Source organism: Chiloscyllium plagiosum, unplaced genomic scaffold, assembly GCF_037043375.1.
Source record: "Chiloscyllium plagiosum isolate Xiang-an unplaced genomic scaffold, Cpla_swu_hap1 HiC_scaffold_8, whole genome shotgun sequence".
In the NCBI taxonomy this organism is placed as follows: Eukaryota; Metazoa; Chordata; class Chondrichthyes; order Orectolobiformes; family Hemiscylliidae; genus Chiloscyllium; species Chiloscyllium plagiosum.
In genome coordinates this window covers 13,246,117-13,272,596 of record NW_028270146.1, presented here as the reverse complement: position 1 = coordinate 13,272,596, position 26,480 = coordinate 13,246,117, and the positions used below count along the sequence as shown (strand labels likewise).

The window sequence follows — 26,480 nt, the reverse complement described above, 5'->3', positions numbered from 1 at the left end:
TTACAAGGGGAGATAAATTTAAGGTGAAGGGTGTAAGGTATAGGGGGGATGTCAGGGGTAGGTTCTTTACCCAGAGAGTGGTGGGGGCATGGAATGCGCTGCCTGTGGGAGTGGCAGAGTCAGAATCATTGTCGAACTTTAAGTGGCAATTGGATAGGTACATGGATGGGTGCTTAAGCTAGGACAAATGTTCAGCACAACATCATGGGCCGAAGGGCCTGTTCTGTGCTGTATTGTTCTATGTTCTATTATTTTCAGGTTGACCAGCTATAACTTGTTGGATGCCATGTGGATCAGAACTTTAGCCTCAACATTCTTTTTAGTTTGTGGGTGTCGCTGGCTGGGCCCAGTATTTATTACATGTCCCTAGTTGTCCCTTGAGAAGGTGGGGGTGAGCTGCCATTTTAAACTACTGCCTTCCATGTGCTATTGGTTTTCCCACAATGCCCTTAGGGAGGGAATTCCAAGATTTTGACCCAGCGATAGCGATATATTTCCAAGCCGGGTTGGTGAGCGGCTTGGAGGGGAAAGTGAAGCTGATGGTGTTCCCATGTATCTGCTGCCCTCGTCCTTCTAGATGGAAGTGGCCGTGGGTTTGGAAGGTGCTAAACTGAGGATCTTTGGTGAATTTTTGCAGTGCATCCTGTGGATAGTACACACTGCTGCTACTGAACATGGGTGCTGGAGGGAGTGGATGCTTGTGGATGTGGTGCCAATCAAGCGGCTGCTTTGTCCTGGATGGTGTTGTTGGTCTTGAGCGTTGTTGGAGCTGCCCCCGTCCAGGCAAGTGGGGAGTAATCCATCACACTCCTGACTTGTGCCTTGTAGATGGTGGACAGGCTTTGGGGAGTCAAGAGGTGAGTTACTTGCTGCAGGAGTCCCAGCCTCTGAGCTGCTTTTGTATAGACTGAGTTTATGTAGTGAGTCCAGTTGAGTCTAAGGTCAATGATAACTCCCAGAATGTTGACATTGGGGGATTCAGTGATGGTAACACCATTGAATATCAAGGGACAGTGGTTAGATCGTCTCTTATTGGTGATGGTCATTACCTGACATTTGTGTGGCACAAAAGTTACTTGCCACTTGTAAGCCCAAGCCTGGATATTGTCCAGATCTTGTTGCATTTGGACACGGACTGTTGCTGCATCTGAGGAGTGCGAATGGTGCTGAACATTGTGCAATCATCAGCGAAAATCCCCACCTCTGACCTTACGATGGAGTGAAGATCATTGATGAAGCAGCTGAAGATGGTTGGGCCTAGGACACAACCCTGAGGGACTCCTGCAGAGATGTCCTGCAGCTGAGATGACTGATCTCCAACAACGAGGAGAAAGTGAGGTCTGCAGACGCTGGAGATCAAAGTTGAAACTTTATTGCTGGAACAGCACAGCAGGTCAGGCAGCATCCAGGGGAGGAGATTCGACGTTTCGGCACAGGCCCTTCTTCAGGAATGAGCAGAGAGTGTTCAGCAGGAGAAGATAAAAGGTAGGGAGGAGGGACTTGGAGGAGGGGCGTTGGAAATGTGATAGGTGGAAAGAGGTCAAGGTGAGGGTGATAGGTCGGAGTAGGATGGAGGCGGAGAGGTCAAGAAGAAGACTGCAGGTCAGGAAGGCGGTGCCGGGCTGGAGGGATCCGGCTGAGACAAGGTGGGGGGAGGGGGGATGAAGAAACTGGTGAAGTCCAAGTTCATCCCCTGCGGTTGGAGGGTTCCCAGTCGGAAGATAAGACGCTCCTCCTCCGACCGTCGGGTTGTTGTGGTTTGGCGGTGGATGAGTCCAATGACCTGCATATCCTCGGTGGAGTGGGAGGGGGAGTTGAAATGCTGTGCTACAGGTTGGTTGGGTTGGTTCGTCCGGGTGGCCCAGAGGTGCTCTCTGAATCGCTCCGCAAGTAGGCGGCCTGTTTCCCCAATATAGAGGAGGCCACACCGGCTGCAGCGGATGCAGTAGATGATGTGGGTGGAGGTGCAGGTGAATCTGTGGCGGATATGGAAGTTTCCTTTGGGGCCTTGGAGAGAAGTGAGGGGGGAGGTGTGGGCGCAAGTGTTGCACCTCCTGCGGTTGCAAGGGAAGGTGCCGGGAGTGGAGGTTGGGTCGGTGGGGGGGGGTGGATCTGACAAGGGAGTCGCGGAGGGAGTGGTCTCTACGGAAAGCTGATAGGGGAGGGGAGGGAAATATATCCTTGGTGCTGGGGTCTGTTTGGAGGTGGCGGAAGTGACGGCGGATGATGCGCTGTACATGGAGATTGGTGGGGTGGTAGGTGAGGACCAGTGGGGTTCTGTCCTGGTGGCGGTTGGAGGGGCGGGGCTCAAGGGCGGAGGAGCGGGAAGTGGAGGAGATGCGGTGGAGGGCACCGTCGACCACGTCGGGGGGGAAATTGCGGTCCTTGAAGAAGGAGGCCATCTGTGTTGTACGTATTTTGAACTGGTCCTCCTGGGAGCAGATGCGGCGGAGACGAAGGAATTGGGAGAATGGGATGGCGTTTTTACAGGGGGCAGGATGGGAGGAGGTGTAGTCCAGGTAGCTGTGGGAGTCGGTTGGTTTGTAGTAGATGTCCGTGTTGATTCGATCGCCTGAGATAGAAACAGAAAGGTCTAGGAAGGGGAGGGATGAGTCCGAGACTGTCCAGGTGAATTTGAGGTCGGGGTGGAAGGTGTTCCAGTCCCACACCAGGTCCTAGCTCCCCGCCCTGCCGTGTGTTCACCATCCCTCCAGACTTGCCCCTCTCTGAGGATGAAAGATCAGTCCTCAGGAGGGGTCTCACCTTCGTTCCCACACGTTCCCGGGTCAATGAATTCAATACACGGAGTGACACCGAACAATTCTTCCGCCGCCTTCGCCTCCGTGCCTTCTTCTTCAATCAAGACTCTCGCCCACCCTCTGACGACCCCTTCTCCCGCCTCCAACACACCCCATCCACCTGGACACCCCGTGCTGGCCTCCTACCTGCCCTCGACCTCTTCATAGCAAACTGCCGCCGCGATATTAACCGCTACCTGAACTCCCCCACCCCTCCCACCCGCTCCAACCTCTCACCCTCGGAACGCGCAGCCCTCCACTCCCTCCGTTCCAAGCCCAACCTCACCATCAAACCAGCTGACAAGGGAGGCGCAGTAGTAGTTTGGCGCACTGACCTTTACACCGCTGAGGCCAAACGCCAGCTCGCAGATACCTCCTCCTACCGTCCCCTTGACCATGACCCCACCCCCCACCACCAAACCATCATCTCCCAGACCATCCATAACCTCATCACCTCAGGGGACCTCCCATCCACCGCCTCCAACCTCATAGTCCCACAACCCCGCACCGCCCGATTCTACCTCCTGCCCAAAATCCACAAACCTGACTGCCCCGGACGACCCATCGTCTCAGCCTGCTCCTGCCCAACCGAACTCATCTCGGCATACCTCGACACGGTCCTGTCCCCATTAGTCCAAGAACTCCCCACCTACGTTCGTGACACCACCCACGCCCTCCACTTCCTCCAGGATTTCCGCTTCCCCGGTCCCCAACGCCTCATCTTCACCGTGGACATCCAGTCCCTGTACACCTCCATCCCCCATCACGAAGGACTCAAAGCACTCCGCTTCTTCCTTTCCCGCCGTACCACCCAGTACCCTTCCACCGACACCCTCCTTCGACTGACCGAACTGGTCGTCACCCTGAACAACTTTTCTTTCCAATCCTCCCACTTTCTCCAAACAAAAGGAGTAGCCATGGGCACCCGCATGGGCCCCAGCTATGCCTGCCTCTTCGTAGGGTATGTGGAACAATCCATCTTCCGCAACTACACTGGCCCCACCCCCCATCTTTTCCTTCGCTACATTGATGACTGTATCGGCGCTACCTCGTGCTCCCACGAGGAGGTTGAACAGTTCATCCACTACACTAACACCTTCCACCCCGACCTCAAATTCACCTGGACAGTCTCGGACTCCTCCCTCTCCTTCCTAGACCTTTCTGTTTCTATCTCAGGCGACCGAATCAACACGGACATCTACTACAAACCAACCGACTCCCACAGCTACCTGGACTACACCTCCTCCCATCCTGCCCCCTGTAAAAACGCCATCCCATTCTCCCAATTCCTTCGTCTCCGCCGCATCTGCTCCCAGGAGGACCAGTTCAAAATACGTACAACACAGATGGCCTCCTTCTTCAAGGACCGCAATTTCCCCCCCGACGTGGTCGACGGTGCCCTCCACCGCATCTCCTCCACTTCCCGCTCCTCCGCCCTTGAGCCCCGCCCCTCCAACCGCCACCAGGACAGAACCCCACTGGTCCTCACCTACCACCCCACCAATCTCCATGTACAGCGCATCATCCGCCGTCACTTCCGCCACCTCCAAACAGACCCCAGCACCAAGGATATATTTCCCTCCCCTCCCCTATCAGCTTTCCGTAGAGACCACTCCCTCCGCGACTCCCTTGTCAGATCCACACCCCCCACCGACCCAACCTCCACTCCCGGCACCTTCCCTTGCAACCGCAGGAGGTGCAACACTTGCGCCCACACCTCCCCCCTCACTTCTCTCCAAGGCCCCAAAGGAAACTTCCATATCCGCCACAGATTCACCTGCACCTCCACCCACATCATCTACTGCATCCGCTGCAGCCGGTGTGGCCTCCTCTATATTGGGGAAACAGGCCGCCTACTTGCGGAGCGATTCAGAGAGCACCTCTGGGCCACCCGGACGAACCAACCCAACCAACCTGTAGCACAGCATTTCAACTCCCCCTCCCACTCCACCGAGGATATGCAGGTCATTGGACTCATCCACCGCCAAACCACAACAACCCGACGGTCGGAGGAGGAGCGTCTTATCTTCCGACTGGGAACCCTCCAACCGCAGGGGATGAACTTGGACTTCACCAGTTTCTTCATCCCCCCTCCCCCCACCTTGTCTCAGCCGGATCCCTCCAGCCCGGCACCGCCTTCCTGACCTGCAGTCTTCTTCTTGACCTCTCCGCCTCCATCCTACTCCGACCTATCACCCTCACCTTGACCTCTTTCCACCTATCACATTTCCAACGCCCCTCCTCCAAGTCCCTCCTCCCTACCTTTTATCTTCTCCTGCTGAACACTCTCTGCTCATTCCTGAAGAAGGGCCTGTGCCCGAAACGTCGAATCTCCTGTTCCCTGGATGCTGCCTGACCTGCTGTGCTGTTCCAGCAATAAAGTTTCAACTTTGATCTCCAACAACCACAATCATCTTCCTTTGTGTCACGTATGACTCTTACCACTGGAGAGTTTTCCCCCGAAATACATTGATTCCGGAATTAGCCAGGGCTCCTTAATACCACACTCAGTCGAATGCAGCCTAGTTGTCAGAGGCTGGCCCTCTCCCCTCCCCTCTGGAATTCAGCTCCTTTTGTCCATGTTTGAACCAAGGCTGTAATGAGGTCAGGAGCTGAGTGGCCCTGGCAGAACCCAAACTGGGCATCACTGAGCAGGTTATTGCTGAGCAGGTGCTGCTGGATAGCACTGTTGATGCCCCTTACTGATGAGCAAGAGTAGATTGATGGGGCAGTAATGGCCGGGTTGGATTTATCCTGGTTTTTGCATACTTGGGCAATTTTTGACATTGTTGAGTAGATGCCAGTGTTGTAACTGGACTGGAACAGCTTGACAAGGGGAGCGACAGGTTCTGGAGCACAGACCTTCAGTACTATTGCCTGAATGTTGTCAATTGTATCTTTTGCAGTATCCAGTGCTTCCAATATATGGAGTAAAGACTGGTATCTGTAATATTGAGGATTACTGGAGGAGTCCAAGATGGATCGTCCATTGGGCACTTCTGGCTGAAGATTGCTGTTAAAGCTTCAGCCTTATCTTTTGCTCCGATGTGCTGAGATCCTCCAACATTGAGGATGGGGATATTTGTGGACTCTCCCCCTCCAGTGGGTTGTTTAATCATCCACCACAATTCACAACTGGATGTGGCAGGACTGCAGAGCTTAGAATTGATCCAGTGACTGTGGGATCACTGAGCTATATCTATCACTTATTGCTTATGCTGTTTGGCATGGAAGTAGTCCTGTTTGGTAGCTTCACCAGGTTAACACCTCATCTTCAGGTCTGCCTGGTGCTGCTCCTGGCATGTCCTCCTGATCTCTTCATTAGACGAGCAACTATATTATGATCTATATTAATGATTTGAATGAAGGTGCCAAGTGTGTTATAACCACATTTCCTGATGATGTAACGGTAGGTAGGAAAGTGTGACAAAGGTTTATAATATATTATTATTAACTAAGGCTTGGATTCTAGAAGTAAAAGAGCTTTTGTTTTAAGTCTTTAAGGCAATTTTTTTAACAGGTCAGAAAATCATTTTTGACATTGAGGTCAAAACAGCACATCCAAGAAAGTATGTAACTTAAGCTAAATTACTAGATACACGACCTGATGCGAAAATTGCTGGTGTGTTTTAACATGTCAAGAAAGAGTGGTCAGGAGCCGCAAGCAGATGTAAACCAGCAGAAGGACAATTTTTGTCTTTGGTGGTCTCCAGGCCATCAGAGCTGGAAAGGAGTCTGAAACTACTTTTGCAGAGCAAGTGAACATTGCTAGAGAAAGTGCTGGGATTGTTTTAGGATTTAGTAAGACAAATACCAGTGAGTTAGCCTGTGTCCCTATGTCACTGTGTGAGTGAGAATCACATCTGGCTAATGTGCAGAAAGACCATAAGTCATTGGAGCAGACATTTGGCCATTCAGCCCATCGAGTCTGCTCCACCATTCAATCATGGCTGATAAGTTTCTCAACCCCATTCTCCTGCTTTCTCCCTGTAACCCTTGATCCCCTTGACAATCAAGAATCTATCTATCTCAGTCTGAAAGGTACTCAATGACCCGGCCTCCACAGCCTTCAGTGGCAGTGAATTTCATAGATTCCCCACTCTCTGGCTGAAGATGTTTCTCCTTATCTCTGTTCTAAAAGGTCTTCCCTTTTCTCCTACCAGTGGAAACATCTCCCCAACAGAAAGTCACCAAAAGGAATTATGAGAGACCTTGTCAGTTGAGTAAGAAATTGTGAGTGAAGATAGGAATGATTTTTCAGCTGAGTGCAATGCTGACAAAAAGGATCAAATCTTTCTTTGTGCTGTTTCCAAATTGTCTGTTAGAACTTTTTATTATTAGACTGTATTTTGTGTAATAAATCTGTTATTTTATTAAAAGTACATTGGCAGCCTCTTGTGAATACTTTCAGTGACTGATCACCACAGTATCACAATCACAATTGTTTATACTTTATCACTTATTAAGCAGGTTTCAGTTTGGAATCTGACTTGTCCGTTATTGTCAACAACTGGGATCATAATAAATTTGGGGATTTCGGTAGGATAAAAAATTTATTAAATAAGAGGGATCTGTGAATCTGTAAAGAAATAAGTGCTTGGAGGTTCTGAGCATAAAACAGGAGCATTGTTGTGAAGTACATTTCACAGAGTGGACTTTCCAAATGGCTATGAATGTTGCTAAGGTTTTCTCGGGAGTAGAAACTATAACAAGAGAATATTTCACAGCCTTGGGCGGAGGTTAAACTGTGAGATTTTTTGGTTAATTGAAGGTTGAAATAAAACCAGGATCTAGCATGGATTAGATGCTTAAAATGATTATTCAACATTTAGAATTAAAAGGAGGGCCATCTGAACTTAATGCGTGATCAAAAGAATTAACTAAAGATACAGTTCAAAATGAAAAGAAAAATGACATGGAGGGTGGGAGAGAGGTGAGAAGGCCTGAACTGGACGAGAAAGAGAAAGAGGAATGAGGAAATTTAAATGAAGGAAAACGAGAAATTGAAAAAGACAGAAAGTTTAAAAAATGCTGTCATCATTTCTGGTCACTCTGTTATAGGAAGGATATTATTCAGCTGGAGAGGATTCAGAAGAGATTTAACAAGATATTGCTGGGAATGGAGGGTTTGAGTTATAAGGAGAGGCTGGATAGGCTGGGACTTTTGTCAGTGGAACATAGAAGGTTGAGAGGTGACCTTATAGGGGTTTATAAAATCATGAGGGATGTAGATATGGTTAATGGCAAGTGTCTTTTCCCTAGGGTGGGGCTTTCAAGACTAGGGGACGCAGTTTTAAGGTGAGAAGAGAGAGATTTTTAAAAAGTCAGGGCCAATTATTTTACACAGAGGACGGTCCATGTGTTGGAATGAACTTTTGAGGAAGTGGTGCCTGTGGGTCCAGTTATAACATTTAAACAACATTTAGGTAAGTACATGAATAGGAAAGGCTTGGAGGAATATGGTCCAGGAGCAGGCAGATGGGACGAGTTTAGTTTGGGATTATGGTCGGCATAGATTGGTTGGACCAAAGGATGCTGCCTGACTCTATTGCTCTATAAGGACTAGAAATAAGAAACCTCCAATTAAAAAAGTGAGGAGAAAGAAAAAGAACAAGTAATGGAAAGGGGAATGGGATTAAAAAACATGATCCTTAAAGAGACAGAGAACTCAAACAACATGACATTGACAGAGAGAAGCTCAGAGGAAACAAAGAAAGGAGAGGGGATAACTGGGAGGATCATTCTGATTCCAATAAGGGATGTGATTTAAGTAGAAACCTGCTGAATTGTCTACATTTACAGAGAAAGGAGATGGAGGATATTTCACCTCATTTGTAAAGACAGCTGGGAAGATGACGTGGTCAAAAGATGTTTGGACATTAATTATCCCGAAGTGTCTTGATCAATACAGCTACGTGTATATTCAGCAGAAAAATTGTCTTCAGACTGTAACATTATTAAAAAGGAAATGCCCAATACTTATGGACTTGTCTCTGAACTATCTCCGTTAAAATTTACGGCATTAGGAAAGAAACCTCATCTCTCATTTGTAACATTTTACAGGGAAACAGAATTGCTATGTGGTCCATAGTTGTGATCATCAAAATTAGAGAAAAGTGTTGAGAAAGTAAGAGAATTCATAATGATAGAAGAACTCTGAAATAGTATTCTGGCAACCCTTACTTAGATCAGTGTCAAGTATCAGCGATTTGTGAAGTGGCTGTTCTGACAGGTACCCATGATATCCCACACTGGGGAATGTGACACTCTCGACCGTAATATCTCATGTGGGGAAATCAACAAGGAAATTGGAGGAATAGAAAATTTAGAGATGGAAATAGTATTAGTTTTACGAAGAATACAGAGGAATGCTAAAATAATACAGAAAAGTTAGGACTGAAAAGTGATAGAAAGAAAATAATTTGCTTCTATCATAATAAGACAGGGCATACTAAAACTAAAAGTTTCTGGAAGTTAAATGGGAGATCCATTGCGGTAGTAGGAATAGAACAAAGAAAATTTACAGCCCAGGTTCAGGCCCTTCGGCCTTCCAAGCCTGAGCTGATTCAAATCTACTGTCTAAATTCCTACTGTCTGTATCCCTCTGCTCCCCATTAACTCATGCATCTATCCAGACGCATCTTAAATGAATCTACCATTCCTGCCTCTACTACCTCTGCTGGCAACACGTTCCAGACACCCATCACCCTCTGTGTGAAGTACTTACCGCGTGTATCCCCCTTAAACTTTCCACCTCTCACCTTGAAAGAGTGACCTCTCGTTATTGAATCCTTCACCCTGGGAAAAAGCTTGTCTCTATCCACCCTGTCTATACCCTTCATGATTTTGTAAACCTCAATCAGGTCCCCCCTCAATCTCCTTTTTTCTAATGAAAACAATCCTAACCTACTCAACCTCTCTTCATAGCTAGCACCTTCCACACCAGGCAACATCCCCGTAAACCTTCTCTGCACCCTCTCCAAAGTGTCCACATCCTTTTGGTAATGTGGCGACCAGAATTGTACACAGTATTCTAAATACGGCCGAACCAATGTCTTGTACAATTTTAACATGACCTGCCAGCTCTTATACTCAATACCCCATCCAAGCATACTATATGCCTACTTGACCACTCTATCCACCTGTGCAGCAACCTTCAGGGTACAATGGACCTGCACTCCCAGATCTCTCTGCCCATCAACTTTTCCCGAGGCTCTTCCATTCATTGTATAATTCGCTCCAGAATTAGACTTGCTGAAATGCATCACCTCACATTTGTCTGGATTGAAAGCCATCTGCCACTTTTCTGCCCAACTCTCCAGTCTGTCTATATCCTCTTGTATTCTCTGACAGTCCCTTATGCTTTCTGCCACTCCACCAATCTTTGTGTCATCTGCAAACTTGCTGATCAAACCAACAGTGCCCTCTTCCAGATCATTTATGTATATTACAAACAACAGTGGCCCGGCAGTGATCCCTGTGGAACACCACTGGTCACCTTTCTCCACTTCGAGAAACTCCCTTCAACTACTACTCTCTGTCTCCTGTTGCTCAACCAGTTCTTTATCCACCTAGCTAGAACATCCTGCACACCATGTGACTTCACTTTCTCCATTAGTCTACAATGGGGAACCTTATCAAATGCCTTACCAAAGTCCATGTATATGACATCAACAGCCCTTCCTTCATCTATCAGCTTGGTCACTTCCTCTAAGAACTCTTAAGGTGGTAAGGCACGATCTCCCCCGCACAAAACCATGTTGCCTATCACTGATAAGCCCATTCTTTCTAAATATAAATAGATCCTATCCCTCAGTCCCTTTTTCAGCAACTTTCCCACCACTGACGTCAGGCTCATTAGTCTGTAGTTACCTGAAATATCCCTACTACCCTTCTTGTACAGGGGGACAACATGAGCAACCTTCCAGTCCTCCGGCACCTCACCTGTGTTTAAGGATGCCACAAAGATATCTGTCAGGGCCCCAGCTATTTCCTCTCTCGCCTCCCTCAGAAACCTGGGATAGATCCCATCCGGTTCTGGGGATTTGTCCACCTTAATAACCTCTAGCATACCCAACACATCTTCCCTACTTATGTCAACATAATCCAGACTAATCAAACTTTTATTTCTAATCTCAACATTCATCATGTTCCTCTCCTCAGTGAACACTGATGCAAAGTAAACATTCAGAATCTCACCCAATGAACCTTAAGCAAAGAGTGTATCAGAAAAGGAAAAGGGGGTATAAACTGTAGCAGTGATACAGGAACAGTGTGTTCCCTCAGCATCGATTAGAAAGGGGAGATGGCTCGGGACAGTTATGATCACAGGGAGAGGTATTTATTCATCCTTTGACTGAATGAGGTAAAGCATTAATGGTTTTTACAGACACAGGAACAAGTCAATTGCTTCTGCTGGCTAATGACACAAATGGTCTTCCAGAGGAGCTAATGACGGAGAAAAATATGAATTGGAGTTATAGGTAGAGATTACAAACCAGCCCCATTATACACAATTGGATAGAAGAGTGACCTTGTATGTTGATTGACTGGTGTATTGTTGTCACATATACCGGGATACAGTGAAAAGTGTTGTTTTGCACGTTATGCAGGCAAATTGACAGAGTGCGTCAGGGAAGCAGAACAGAGAATAGAAGGTGCAGAGAGAGAGAGATCACAATTAACATTTGAGTGGCCTGTTCAAAAGTCTGGTAACAGCAGGGAAGAAGCTATTCTTGAATTTGTTCATATAAATGTTTGAATGTACCTATCTTCTACCTGATGGAAGAGAATGGTAGAGACTAGAAGGCTGGCTTGAGTGATGGACTGGGCTGTGTTCATGACTCTTTGTAGTTTCTCACAGTGTTGGGAAGTGCAGTTGCCATACCACACAGTGATGGATCCAGACAGGATGCCTTCTACGGTGCATCTCTTGATGAGAGTTCTTGTGGATGTGCTGAATTCCCTTGTTAAAAACTGAAGCCACTCTCCACAAATGCTGCTCGAATTCTGAGTTTTTCCAGCAATTTCTAGTATTGATCCCAAATTTCCTTAGCCTCCTGAGGAAGTAGAGGTGTCGATGTGGGTGGATGATGGTGATCATCACTCCCAGGAACTTGATGCTCTCCACCGTCTCCACCCTCAGCTCCACTGATACAGACAGAGGCATTCCCTCCACTCCACTTTCTGAAGCCAATAACCAGAAAGGAGAGATTGTTGTCTTAATGCCATGCAGCTAAGCAAACCATCTCTTTCCTGTATTCCGCCTCATCATTGTTTGAGATCCAACCTACAACAATGGTGTCGTCAGCAAACTAGGAAATGGAGTTGGTGCAGAATTTGGCGACACAGTGGTTTATGTATAAGGAGTATAGTAGAGGGCTGAGTACACAGCCTTGCGGGGCTCTGGTGTTGAGGATTATCATGGAGGAGGTGCTGTCACCTGTTCTTACTGACTGTGGTCTATGGGTCAGGAGGTCGAGGATCCAGTTACAGAGGAGAGAGCCAAGACCACGGAGTTCAGAGATGAGTTTGTTTGGAATTGTGGTGTTGAAGGCGGAACTGTAGTCAATAAGTGGGAGCCTGATGTAGGTATCCTTGTTATCCAGACGTTCCAGGGATAAGTGTAGGACCAGGGAGATGGCATCTGCTGTGGAACTGTTGTGCCAGTAGGCGAATCGCAAAGGATCAAGGCAGGCTGGGAGGCTGGAGTTAATGTGAGCCATGACTAACCTCTCGAAGCACTTCATAGTTATGGAGGTCAGAGCTACTGGGTGTCAGTCATTCAGGCAAGCTGCATGATTTTGCTTTGGCTCCAGGATGATGGACCTCTGGAAGCAGGTGGGGACTTCAGACCGTAGTGAGAAGCTGTAGTCTGTAATTGATTTCACCTTGGGAAATGACTTGGCAAATTTCAACATACTGGCCTCATCAAGGATGTTGGAATGACCAGGACAAGTAGAAGAAAGTCAGTTGTTGCAAGAGGAATATGTTGGATTGTTTCCTGATGATGTTGGGACTAGCTATATCCCCTGTGATTTTTCTTGCTGCTGTGCAGATTTCTGAGGTGTGTGTATCCTGGAACTGGAAGGCAATGCGACGATACCCATTGGCCTGGGCAGAGTTCCAAGCAAATACACGGCCGTGTAGTTTAGAAGGAAGATTGGTGACTAGATGTCAGGCTTAGAGACTTAGATAGGAAGAAGGGGAGTTTACGAGAACGTGAGATGGCTTTGCCATTACGTTATGAGACTTCCATTTTATTTAAGTTTTCTAAAAAATATAGGATGAAAGTACAGAGAATGAGAAAGATATGTTTAAATCGTTTTCTTTAATACAATGATGTTACCAGAACTCAATGGTTCGAGGGAGAGGTTGGACAAGTTAGCACTTTTTTCTTTAGAGCATAAGAGACTGAGGGGGACCTTATAGAAGTGTATAAGGTCATGTGAGGCATTGATGGGGTGAATGCACTCAGTCTTTTTCCCAGGGTTGGGGAATCAAGGACTAGAGGGCATTAGTTTAAAAAGAGAGGGGAAAGAATGAAAGGGAACCTGAGGGGCAACCTTTTTACACAGAGGGTGTATGCACATGGAATGAGCTGCCAGCTGAAGTTGTTGAGGTGGGTACAATAGCAATGTTTAAAAGGCATTTGGACAAATACATGGATAGGAAAGGTTTAGAAGGATATGGGCCAAATGCAGGGAAATGGGGTTAGCATGGTTGGACATTTTGGTCGGCATGGACCAGTTTGGGCAGAAGGGCCTGTCCCCATGTTGTAGGACTCTGACTCCACGACTCTAAAGAGTAGTTGCCATCAGAAACTCTTTCTCCAAAACTCTTTGAAGTGGGAGGCGTTGTTTCAAAATAAGATAGAACAGGTTTGGAGGTGATTGATAAAGATTCCGCATGATCCTGCTGATTGGCAGATCAAACTCGATCGTTGACCCTGCAGGTTCTTTCCTTGCCAGTGTCACGTAATTCCATAATTGTACTTTTATTTTTTTCTCTCTCTTTGGCTTTGTTTGATTTACCAGTTTGGTTAAACCATTTGGAAATAGAACATGCCTGAACCACCCCCACCTGTTTCACTGCCTTCTAACAATAGGTTGGAAACTGAGATGCTGGATTGAAAATGGGAAATCCTGAAAATGTTTAACAGGTCAGTAATCAGCTATGCAAAGTGAGAGGACATTGCTTCTGATTGACTAACCTCCACTCAAACTGAGGAGTTTACAGATAAGAACCGATCTCTAAACTGGGAAAGGTGGGCATGTGCAGTGGGACAAGAAATGGGCAAAACAGGAAAGAGCAAAAAGGGAGGTGTGTGATAGGGTTGGGAGCAGAAGAGATTAGATCGTGCAAACACCAAAGGGACTGGAAATGGCATGAGCAAATAACAGAAGATGCTCTAGAGAAAGTGAATACTTTGAGGTAGATAGACTCTTGATTGCCAAAGGGATATGCAAGACGGTTAACATCAGATCAACCATGACCTTATTGAATGGTGGGGCAGGCTCGAAGGGCTGAATGGCAATCAATGTCTTGTGTACCTCAGTACGGTGCTCCAGTACAAACGCTATGTTCATTCCCACCTATTACTGCTGTGCCACTGGATTTTCTCTTTGGGTGGAGCAGTGTGGATTATGACACCTAGCAAGGATCATGGGGTGGGATTTTGGGGCTGTGGAATGGGAGTCAAGTAACAGTTGCCATGGAGCTCAGTGTGAGTGCTATCTCAGACCCCTTCAATGCTCGTTTATTTTTAATGGTGCGATTGGCCTAAAGGACAGATCTTTTAAACCTTACGTGCAACAAAGTAAAAGCAGTTGAGTGTGTTTTAAAATTAAAAATCCCTGCAGTTTAAACAGTTCAAACACATTCCCCAACACACCCTGCCCCCTTCCCCACACCCCCAATACTCCACCTTGGTCTCCCAACAACCCTCAACTCCTGTCTTGCTCAGCAACTGAGAACCACCATCTGTCCACTCCACCTCTCCCCAGTGACCCATCACTTAATCAACCACACCCATATCCTGCAACATTTCACACTGGGATCATAGCCTTTCCATTGGAGTCACATCTGGAAAAGTTTATGGAAGCACAGTGGTGGAAGGCTGGGACAGAGATGTCAACGGGACATGGATTTAAAATGATTGCAGACGGAGAATTAGTGTCATGGACTGAGGTCATTGTCACTGGGATTGTCTGAATTGGCCAGAGCTGAACCCAGTACAGTTACTGAATCTCTCTCATTCTCTGACCGTCATGCTAACTTCAATCAGTCATTAGACCCGTACAAGCCTGGCTCAGATTCCCGAACAAAAGGCCGAATGCATTAGTTAAATAAGATTGGATACAAATCATATTAAACATTTAAAGCTGTCCCAGAGACCTCTGGCAATAGAGGCTTCATGATTTAATCAGCAGAATCCCCTTGTCAACCCACAGTAAGATTAGACAGAGCTCCAGATGGACAGCGGGACCAAAGAAGCTCTCTCTCCACGCCTGGCCTCAGTTTAAATTATTCAGTCACAGATTAAACTCTGCTTCTTTCTTTTTAAACTGACATCTTGTACCTGACATCAGGTTGCTGGCACGTTCTGTGACATCCTCAGAGTGCTAGAAAATTCTTCCTCAGAGCCCCATGCGTGCATCTTAATGCTTCCAAAACTAAGGTTTTATGTAAACCTCTTTCAAATCCTGCCTCCTGAAACTATTAGGTGATGTTAATTGAAAAGGCATTAAACTGTAGTTAATTCATTGCTGTTTGGGTATAGCTGTAACTCACTGGGCAGCATTCTGTCCCCTGGATACAAGCTGACTGGGTTCAAGTCTGACTCCCAAGCCTTGATCAAATTATCTAAGCTGATACTCTGATGCAATACTGAGGCAGGGCTTCCCTGCGAAAGATGTCCTCTTTTGAGCAAGGCATTCAAACCTGCTGGCCCCTCATTTCGATGTGGAAGTCCGTCTGGCTAAAGGTTTGAAGAGCAGGACTGTTCTCTTCAATGTCCTGGACCAATTTTCATCCCGCAATTGACATCACAAAAATACATTATCTGTTCATGAACACATCATTGCTTGTGGAAACTTGCTGTGCGAACTTAATATTTTAAAATATACAATGTGGACATTACTGACCACTTCACCTTGAGTACCTTGCTAGGCTAGCCATGTTGCTGGGAGTCTGGAGTCACATATAGGCCAGACCAGGTAGATTTCCTTCCCGAATAGACTCTAATGAACCAATTGGTGACAGCTTGATGGTCATTGAGACTCACTTTCAACTATTAGCCATTCGAATGTCTTAAATAATTGACTTTAAATTGCAGCAGCTGCCATGGTGGGATTTGAAACCAAGCCCTGGGAGTGGGTCTTGATCTCTAGGCCAGTGACATTACCACTCCACCACCACCTCCCTCATTTACTGCAACAGCAATTCCTTTAACACTGAAAAGCTCACCTCGTCACCTCAAACAGGGGATTATGACTCAACATAGAGTGTCACCTGGAATCACAGGTGGATCAGACCAACACCGCAAAGTGACATGCTCAACAGTCTTTCATCTCCCCTAGTTATTGTCAGCTCACACTGAACGTGTTTGACCAGATTCGTACTGTAACCACTCCTTTACTTTAAGCATCTCTCCTGCAACCTCACAGTTCCTGGGGTGATGTGCCTGCTAAAGACTTGCTTGGATAAGCCTTTATTCACATGTGAACACAGACAGAGAGAGCTGGGAACCTACTTGACCATGAATGCCAACACTGTAGACTTGACTGTGAGACTTGACGAGACTAAACTAGACCACCTATACAAACACAATGGTTACCAGAGCAGGTCAGAGGCGAGGAATGCTACAATGAGTAACTCACTAATTGACTCCCCTAAGCCTGACCACTACCTCCAAGACTTAAGTCAGAAATCTGAAGGAATATTCTGAATTTCTTGGATGAAGGCACACCTAAAAATATTCCTGATGAAGGACTTTTGCTTGAAACGTTGATTTTCCTCTCCTTGGATGCTGCCTGACCTGCTGTGCTTTTCCAGCACCACTCTAATCTAGACTCTGGTTTTCAGCATCTGCAGTGCTTGTTTTTACCTATGAACTGGCACATTCTCTATCTACCCTGTACCATGGACAAGAATAACAGCACACCCTTACTGCTGCCACAACGGAGATCAACCACATTAACACATGATGAGACCCGATCTGGCTTCAAAACAAACATAGGGATCAGCGTATTATTTGCAAATGGAGATTGATTTCCTTTGTTCTTATTCCCAATGACCTAAAATGCAAAAAAAATCCAAACATCAGTTAACATTGCAATCTGATAGCCATAATGTAATTGAAATTCTACAAGCTTGACTGATTTGCTGTTTTAATTTGTTAAAGTGCCAAGTGTTGCTATGGTAAAAACTAAAAATATAAATCAATGCAAAAAGTTATTGCCCATCTGCATTCTGTGTGCATGATGTGACTAGATTGTCTCTTTGGAAACAGACAGGAAAGTTCAATGATGGGTTGAGTTTGAGTAGAACAGATCACAGACTTACCTGGTCTTATTTGCTTTCATTTTTCTTTTGGGCACATTCTGATACATTCCCTGGTGCCACCTACCAAATCTGTGACCTCGACACCTAAAAGGACAAGGGAACACCACCCCCTGCAAGTTCCCCTCCAAGCCACTCACCATCCTGACTTGGAAATGTATTGCCTTTCCTTCACTATCACTGGGTCAAAATCCCTCCCTCTTTGGCATTGTGGGTCAACTTATAGCAAATGGACTGCAGCAGTTCAAGAAGATAGCTCATGATCACTTGTACCAGTATCTTTTTCACAGGATGTGGGCTAAAGTCAGCTCACAGGATGTGGGCTAAAGATTCCTCACGTTCAATCTCTCCAACTTCTCATTAGCAAAAGCACAATTGCTAATGCTGAACTGATTAAAATTGAGGACGGTCAAGAGGACAATATTGGATCAGTGCATCTCTTGAGGGGTTCCTGTGTTGGAGGAAATTACAGAGATAAAGTGCAGCAAAAACATGATTTGAAAACAAGGAATTTTAATATCACAGCTTTGTCTGAGCAGGAGCCAGTGTGGGTGACAGAGCACCGAAATGATAGGGGAATAGGATTTGGCAAGTGAGGACAAAGATTGCAGTGATTTTGGTGACCTCAAGTACAACTTGTGGAACATGGAACACTAGCCAGGAGTGCATCAGATAGAGTCAAGGGTGACAAGGGCATGAATCAGATTTTCAACAGATGTGTTGAGACAGAGGTGAAGTCAGGTGATGTTATGCAGGTGGAAATAGGTAGGATTAGTGTTATATGGTCAGAAGATCATCTTGGAGCCAGGCACAATCCCAGGTTTGTGAAGAGACTGTTTTAGTCTCAAAGAGTGACTCACAAGAGGGCACTGATCAGGAGCTCGGGAATCATGTTTAGAGATCAAACACAATGAAGAAGGCATTTGGTACACTTGCCTTTATTGGTCAGTGCATTGAGTATAGGGGTTGGGAGGTCATGTTGCGGCTCCACAGGACATTGGTTAGTCCACTTTCAGAATACTGCATGCAATTCTGACCTTCCTGTCATGAAACTTGCAAGCATTCAGAAAAAAATTACAAGGATGTTGCCATATTTGGAGGGTTTGAGCTATAAGGCTGAATAAGTTGGAGGTATTTTCCCTGGAGGGTAGGACACTGAGGGGTGACGTTATAGAGGTTCATAAAATCAAGAGAGGCATGGATAGGGTGAATAGTCAAGGGGGAGGGGGGGGCGGGGTGTCCCAAAACTGGAGGGCATATGTTTAAAGTCAGCGGAGAAAGATTTAAAAAGGACCTAAGGGGCAATTTTTTCACGCAGGGGGTGGCATGAGCTGCCAGAGGAAGTGATGGAGGCCGGTACAATTACAACATCTAAAATGCACCTGGATGGGTATATGAATAGGAAGGGTTTAGAGGGATATGGGCCAAATGGGACTAAATTATTATAGGATACCTGTTTGGCATGGACAAGTTGGACTGAAGCATCTGTTTCCATCTCAATGATGTACATCTCAATGACAATGTTATCAGCCTTCACAATATGTATTTGAAGGAGCTTTCTTGCACTGAATGTCAGATGAGCATCCTGTAAGCAACAGTTCAGTCATGGTGGGTGGAGATGTTGAGAGAGTTGGGTCAGTAGAGACAACGTTTTCAGATGGTGTCACCTAAGGGAAGCATGCAGATGAGATACAGGAAGGGCCAAAGATAGATCACTGGCTAACAGCAGAGATGACAATTTGTGTGGGAAGAGAAGCAACAACAAACGATACACTCACTATGACTAAATACAAGGAAGCCTAGTTTCACCCATTTGGATGATAATGGAGAGGCACTGGAGGAAGATGGTGTGGGTAATCATCAAAGATTAGAGAAGAGAAAATGGAAGGATAGTTTACCTTTGTCACTGTCACACTGGATGTCATTTCAGATTGATGATTGTTCCAATTTGGTGGCAGGGGTTGAATCTGTCACAGATTGTTTAGAGACCAAGCACATTGTACAACACAAATCATAATGTGCCAGGTCCTATAAAATACTGAATCCTGTGACTTGGATTAATAGTTGACTCATCAAAAAATGTGACAGTGAAACAGCAGCTACCTGACATATAATCTCCCAATTTCAACTCCAATAGAGTTTAGAATCAGGGGAACTCATTTTGAGATAGTTTTTTTTTGCTAAGCAGAAGTATTAAAGGATCTGCTGTAACGGCAGGCATATTTAGATAGGCCACAGATAAGCCATGATCTCATCCAATTGCTCAAGGAGCTGAATGGTCTATTTCTGTTCTGATGTCCCAGGCCTATTACAATGAAAACCCCTGTGACTACTGCATTGCCACACTTTTTTGTTGTGCAGATAAATCTGTTGTGATGCTGGGATATCCAACGTACACTACATTGTTGTGAAGATACATCGCTGAGAGATTTTCTTTTGGTTTTGGGTTTTTAATCTGTGATCTCTCCCACACAGGCGGTCAAAGGCTAGCTCTGGAACAGTTTAGAGCGGTTACAGAAAGCAGCTGGGGATCAGGAGCTATGAGGTAGCTGGAACCAATTGCAGACAGCTATTAGAAACCCAATGGTGTCTTCTGATTTGAAGTCACTGAACAAGAATCCAATGAAGACCATGCTTCAACAAAGAAATCCAAAATTATGAGGTATGGAAGGAGAATTGGAGGTTTTCCTTAACTACATTAATAGAAAAATCCCAGGAAATGTCATTCCTCAGAGAATAGCAGGAATATTCAAGAGAAAAAAGTGAATACCTGAGAGCTGTGGCATGACTGCACGTGAAATAAAGTAGAATGGGATGTGTTCATCCTTATTCAATGACACAGCATGCAATTCACATTGGAACTAATCTGTGAGAGCAGGGTAGGTCCTGTCTGAGATAGCAGTTAACCGGGGACTGCAACTAAGATGTCAGGGTCAGGAGTACAATACGACATTTGGAACACACTTAACAGACCAATGGACTCAAAATGGGCCCATATTCTTGCTCATATGCCTTCTCTAAAATGCTACACTAACCTCTGCAACCACTTCCCATTAAAAACTGAACAAAATCAGTCTCTATGAGATTTCTCTTGGATTTCCTTTCAGACTTATTAGTGGCTAGTAGATATTGAGAATCCCTAGTTCCATGCTGTTGTTGTTACAATTAAGCAATTAATCATGTAATTATTCTGTCGGTACTAGATGTATTGTAATTATGAATTGCCTGGGCAGAGTGGATATTGGGAAGATGCTTCCATTGGCAGAAGAGAGGAGGACCTGAGGGCACTGCCTTAGAGTATAGGGAAGACCCTTTAAAACGGAGATAAGAAGAAATATGCTTCGCCAGAGATCGGTGAAGATGTGGAATTCATTGCCACAGAAGGCTGAGGTGGTTAGGTCATTGAGTATATTTAAAACAGCAATAGATAAGTTCTTCATTGCCGAGGGGATTAAAGGTTACGGGGAGTAAGCAGGAAAATGGGGTTGGAAAACCTATCAGCCACTTTTGAATGGCGGAGCAGACTCGATGGGCCAAAGAGCCCAATTTCTGCTCCTATGTCTTATAGTCTTATGACTCAGAAAATCCATTCAAATGGGAGAGGTGTTGGGCAGCACCAAACACCTATCCTCACAAAAACAGGCCTGTAATGCAAGTGTCTTTCATGACATCTTAGGGGCTCACCAAGCACCACACTCTACAGCTGATGAAGTGCAGTCACTGGAAAGGGAGCAGACAATTTGTACAGCAAGGTCCCACAAGCAGCAACAGGATGACAGCCAATATGTTTTGCTAATTGTGGCTGAGACATTGTGGAGATAACATCTGCCATGTTCTTTGAAATGGTGTGCGAGTTTGTAAGGATGGCTGAGTGGGTGGGGGTGGGGGTCTGATGTTCCCCTCAAAAGGCAGTTGGGCTTCTGGTCCCCACCTCTGCCAGTGCAGTAAAGGGCAGCCAGTAATGGCTTGGTCTTGGATCAAATGATCACAACTGAGCCCCACCCTGTCTATTGGGACACTCTCCAAATGAATGGGGTTGTAGGAGTGGAACTACGAGGGGACAGAGAACCGGCAGGTGACCAAGTGATGAAGTTCCACTGAACCTTGCCTGACCTTTGAACGTGAGGTCAGTCACACCCTGTAGATCCTGTCCAAATTGGCATGGATTTCAGACGGACAATCTGACGTCATCCTGGATCCATGTGGTTCAGTTCCCCCCATCAGGGAAATCACCACTGGTGGATTAATGTAGTCACAAATAAGGGAAAGAAATAATCAGACCATGTCCATTTGAAAATAAGTTTAATAACAATCAATAAATATTGAGCTTGTGCAAAAAATGACCAATTACAGAACATGATAACATCAGTCACACTTCATTAACAATATCTTCTCTTCACATCAGTTGCAATGAAGATGTATCGACAGCTGCCAGTTTGAGCCCAGCATGCACACACATTACACGTGTGCTATTTTTCATACATGAAACTTGCAGCTACAAATACAGCAACGCCCAAGTAAAACCCATTTGAAATATACACTAAACACACACTTGGCAGACGTAATCAGAAACAAAACAAATATTTTTACACTGCTGAATTTTTAATGTGCCTTTTATTAAAGTAAGGATCCAGTTATATTTTTTTGTTCGAGCTTGAATCTGACTCAAAAGCTGACTTCAATGACCAAATGCTCTTTAATTTTCTTGCCTCTGATGGCGTTATTTCTTCCTGGAATATAGTTCCTTCAGGTAGGAGCTACTTATGGCCCTCTGTTAGCCTTGGCCTAAGTGGCCATCTTTTTGTACCAGCCAACATGCATGGCTGGCTATTCCACTGCATGGATAATCACACAGAATCCCAACTTGGCCCTGATCTGAAATCCAGCTGTGTACCTTGTCCAGCAGGAGTCAGCAGTGACGGAGAGATGGAGGCCCACTGTAGAGTTCCCACCCACTGCTGACCAGTGATTCAAACTAGTGCAATGTGCAAAAGTCCCAACTGTAGGAAGTCGCGGGGGGTTGTGGGGCAGGCTATGGTTGAAGAGAAGGAACACAAATCATCATTTCACCGTCGGCTTCACTATGTCACTGGGGTCTGGTTGCAGATTTAGTCAAAGGCAGTAACAGAGTAGTTATGATGTCACTACAGGTGATGTCCCATTGGATACTGCAACATTTGACAATCCCAGAGAGATATCAGTATTTATTAATATGCCAACTCAAAACACCAAACAGACCATAGAGGTGAAGAACTTTGCTTGTAATAACATTTTATTTCCCTTACCCATTTGGATTGTGCAGCTACATCCAGCGATGGCAAGAAAGGCTCAGTTCTAAACATAAATTACAGGCACCAGATTGAGTTTCTGAAAGAATTCTCTGGGTACTCGGTTTGAATACTACTCAAACATCTTGCACATTCCAGTGCACAGTGCTGACTGACTGCCTCATCAGTTTGATACCTAATGAAGATCAATCATTCTGTGCTTTATGCCAGACTGGTTTTCAGACGCTTGGTCAGTAAACCGATCAAATAAATAGCATTTACATTCACGAGGACGTTTGAGCAGGGGTGTGCATGTGCATAACTTCAAAAGCTGTTTGTAATGTTTCTCTTTAATGGGCTGAGACACCAGTCTCAGATACGCAGAGGAGCCTTCACGCCTGGACATCTTATCTGTGCTGAGGGCTACAGACATGAACAGTGACTTGTTTCAGGGTCACTCTTTCACAGCTGTTTAAATTTAAAGTATTACCATTCCTTTCTCTTTTGAAACACTATTTTAAAAACCTTTTTCCCTGAATACCAGCTCGTGCTGGTGTAGCACAAAGTTTAAGCTTAAAGGGAGCAAAGTGTTGGTGATACATAGGTTAAATGTTGAAAGAAATGGGGGAAGGAAGAGGTGCACATAGGGGAAGAGGGTGGCGGTTACAGGGGAAGACGGTGGCAGATACAGGGTATGGGGGTGGCAGATACAGGGGAAAGAAGTAGCAGATATGGGGAAAGGGGTAGCAGATACAGGGGATGGGGTGGTGGATACAGGGGAAGGGGGTGGTAGATACAGGGGAAGGGGATGGCAGATACGGGGAAAGGGGTAGCAGATATAGGGGAAGGGGGTGGCAGTTGCAGGGGAAGGGGTGGCAGATACAAAGGAAGGGGAGGCAGATACAGGCAAATGGGGTGGTGGATACAGGGTATGGGGGTGGCAGATACAGGGGAAAGGGGTAGCAGATACAGGGGAAAGGGGTGGTAGATACAGGGAAAAGGGTGGTAGATACAGGAAAAAGGGTGGCGGATACAGGGGAAGGGGTAGTGGATACAGGGGAGGTGAACATTGGTACATGTGTAAGGGGTAGTGGATGTGTCAGTGGGATGATAATGTACAGACGAGGAGTCCATGCACTCAGATGAAGGGGACATAAAAGAAAATTCACTTTTATGTCTGTTTACAGAATTATTATTGGTTTTATTTCGTCCATTCAGTAATCATTCTCTTTACCCGTACAGGAAGGTTAAAGATAACTTGTTGTAATATTTAGCATCCACCAGCGATTCCTGGGAATAGCTCCACAGTTAATGTTCATTCTTGGGCATATGTCGATACTGGGTTGAGGTTGTGGGGTACCTCAGGAGTGTGTCTATATTTGTTGGTGAACTCCAGGGTTGGGACTCCACATTTATCACTGGGAGCAGATCACAGAATTTGGTGTGTGTGGGTGTCATTGGGAGTGGATCAAGGTGTTTGCTGGGGATCACTGTGAGTGTGGCTGTAACAACTGGGTATCCCCCCAAAATGTGGATTTGTATTTATAGGAATGTCAATATTTTAGGAGGCTCTCCCAGTGTGTGGCTGCAGAAGGGGAAGATCCACTCAGAAAAGTTTGAAAACCACTTGACATATACAATGTTCTGGCAGCTTCAGTGACTAATGGCATCACCAAAGGTGGTCTCGGGGCAGGCCCTTTGGCTTAAGAGACAACATCCAGCAATTCTGCTCAGAGGTGAAAAGAAATTGGGTTAGAACGAGCGATTCTAATTTCAAATGGAAGAGGCATCCTTTGACAGCGTAGCACTACTCACCAGAAAACACCCAGGAAAAGCCTTCAGTGTGATTATAGGCAATGACTGACAACACACATCGGACCAGTGATTATCGCACACTCCACATGCTGACAACTGTCGGGTATTTCTTTTGTTGAAGAGCATTCAACTTCTCCAGTCTAATATAAATAAGGATTTATCCACTTAACAGGGCAGTTACTATGTACTGGAATAACTCTGAGACAATTAATCTGTGTAGGATTTTGTTCCTTTAAAGGACTCTAATCTAGTGATTCATCTATCACTGGTTGATCCTTTTCACTACATGGTCCCACAGTTTGAATGCAATGTAGAGTTCAAAGGTGAAACAACAGTATTCCAACACTGAAAATTAAGTCCAACGTAGGAAGCATTCTATGTTTAAAGCTCAGCAATTTAGAGTTACACCAGTTACTAGTCACCTCTTACTGAATAAAGTCCAAATATATAAATATAACATTGCCTTACATAAATATATATGATTCAGATATAGAGATTGACAACATTCTTAATTGCATTATGCCGTGCAAATCTTGAAAGAGACAATATATCTGTAACAATTGGATGAAAGCTAATGAAGTAGGGTGAATCTTCCAGCAAAGAGGGAATCTCAATACGAACGCATCAGAAGGGAGAGGACTGCAGGTTATTTCAGTGGAGCAGCTGTTATTTTAAAGACAGCATCATCTCAGAAATTTCTTATGGAAGGTAGCTGCTGGGAAACGGACATTTTCTTCACTCTGACCTCAAGTTAAAACATACTCCACCACCAGCTCGGGCACAGCAGAGGTTTCAGCTACAGGCTATTTGTCCTGATAGTTGTCACTCATTCATTTGCCCCAGTTGAATTTTGTCATGTTGGAGGTTGGAAGGGTTGTTAATGGCCCTGATACCTTACTTTTGGACTTATCTTAAATACGAATGCCAAGATCTGTAAGAATTGAGATATATACAGCAATGAACAGGGTCAGGGACTGATTCTTGAGATGAGGCTGCTTCAGGGCCCAAGTTTCTCAGCTATGCAGGGGGTGTGGACAGCAAATGTTCTCCAGTTATGCTCAGTGTGCAAGTACCCCTCACCCGGTTCAATAGCCTACTCCCTGCACAGGATCTCTACTGCACCACTGTGCTTTGTTACCCTAACCAGGCCCTGGTTGAGATTCAGTGCCAAAGTTAGAGGGCAACTTTGAGATGCTATTGAAAACCTACACGATGACAGGCCTATAATTCCAGGAGAGAAAGAGACAGAGTTGGTTGGGAGACTGAGGAAAGGAAGAGGTAGATGATAAAGTAACATTCCAACAGAATACAGGGAAGGAGGTGCTGAGGCGCACAAGCAGAAGGCCCTGATCTCCCCAGGGGTTTGGGGCAGGTGGGAGAAAGAGATCAAAAATAAGCCAGTGACTCAATGCTGGAAATTGCACAGAGAGAGAACGATCTAGCGAAGACAGAGCCATATACTCAGTTGCTGTCATCCCATGGACCATGGGCTGGTCAAACACTGTTCCAGCAACCTGACATGGGAACTACAGCTGGGGTACCAAAGGGCATCAGCTGAACCTATAACTTGTGCCGGAGTACAGTGGCTGAAATCTGGAACTAAATAAAAAGACAAGGATTGCTTGAGGTGGGGGTGGGTTATAGATCAAATAAATTTGCCCCTGGAATGCTTTGGTCCATAGTAAAACAAGCTTGTAAAATCACAGCAGAGAGCTGAAAGGACTGGGAAGGGATTGTATAGAGCTTCCCTCTTGCAGCTGGAAACGTGCACGCCTCCTTGAGACCACTACCCCACTGGAAGCAGACACTTGGCTCAGAGTATCCTGGGGATGATGGTGAAGGGGACAATAGGGCTGCTGGCTTCCAGTTCCAGCGCAGTGAGGAAACATTCAGTTGCAGCATCGTCATCACCTTGGGCCTGCAGTACGTCCCCCAGATTGTTCCATACTTCGTGGGCGGTGGAGTTGACCTGCACAGCATCGCGGAGGATCTTCTCGGCCAGGCTGCAGCGGCCTAGCTGCTGTAAGACCAGCCCCTG

The 26,480-nt window shown here is 45.8% G+C and overlaps 1 protein-coding gene across 2 annotated transcripts in view; it reads right to left on the bottom strand.

Annotated features, from left to right (window-relative positions):
- Positions 1-21,645: 21,645 nt before the first annotated feature.
- The window catches only part of ttc7b (tetratricopeptide repeat domain 7B), a 371,811-nt gene continuing 366,976 nt past the window's right edge, over positions 21,646-26,480 (bottom strand). For both annotated transcript variants that reach the window (XM_043696948.2, XM_043696949.2), the window contains one exon: positions 21,646-26,477. In XM_043696948.2, the coding sequence (XP_043552883.2) occupies positions 26,256-26,477 (222 nt within the window). In that variant the 3' untranslated portion in view covers positions 21,646-26,255. The remainder of the gene's footprint in view (positions 26,478-26,480) is intronic.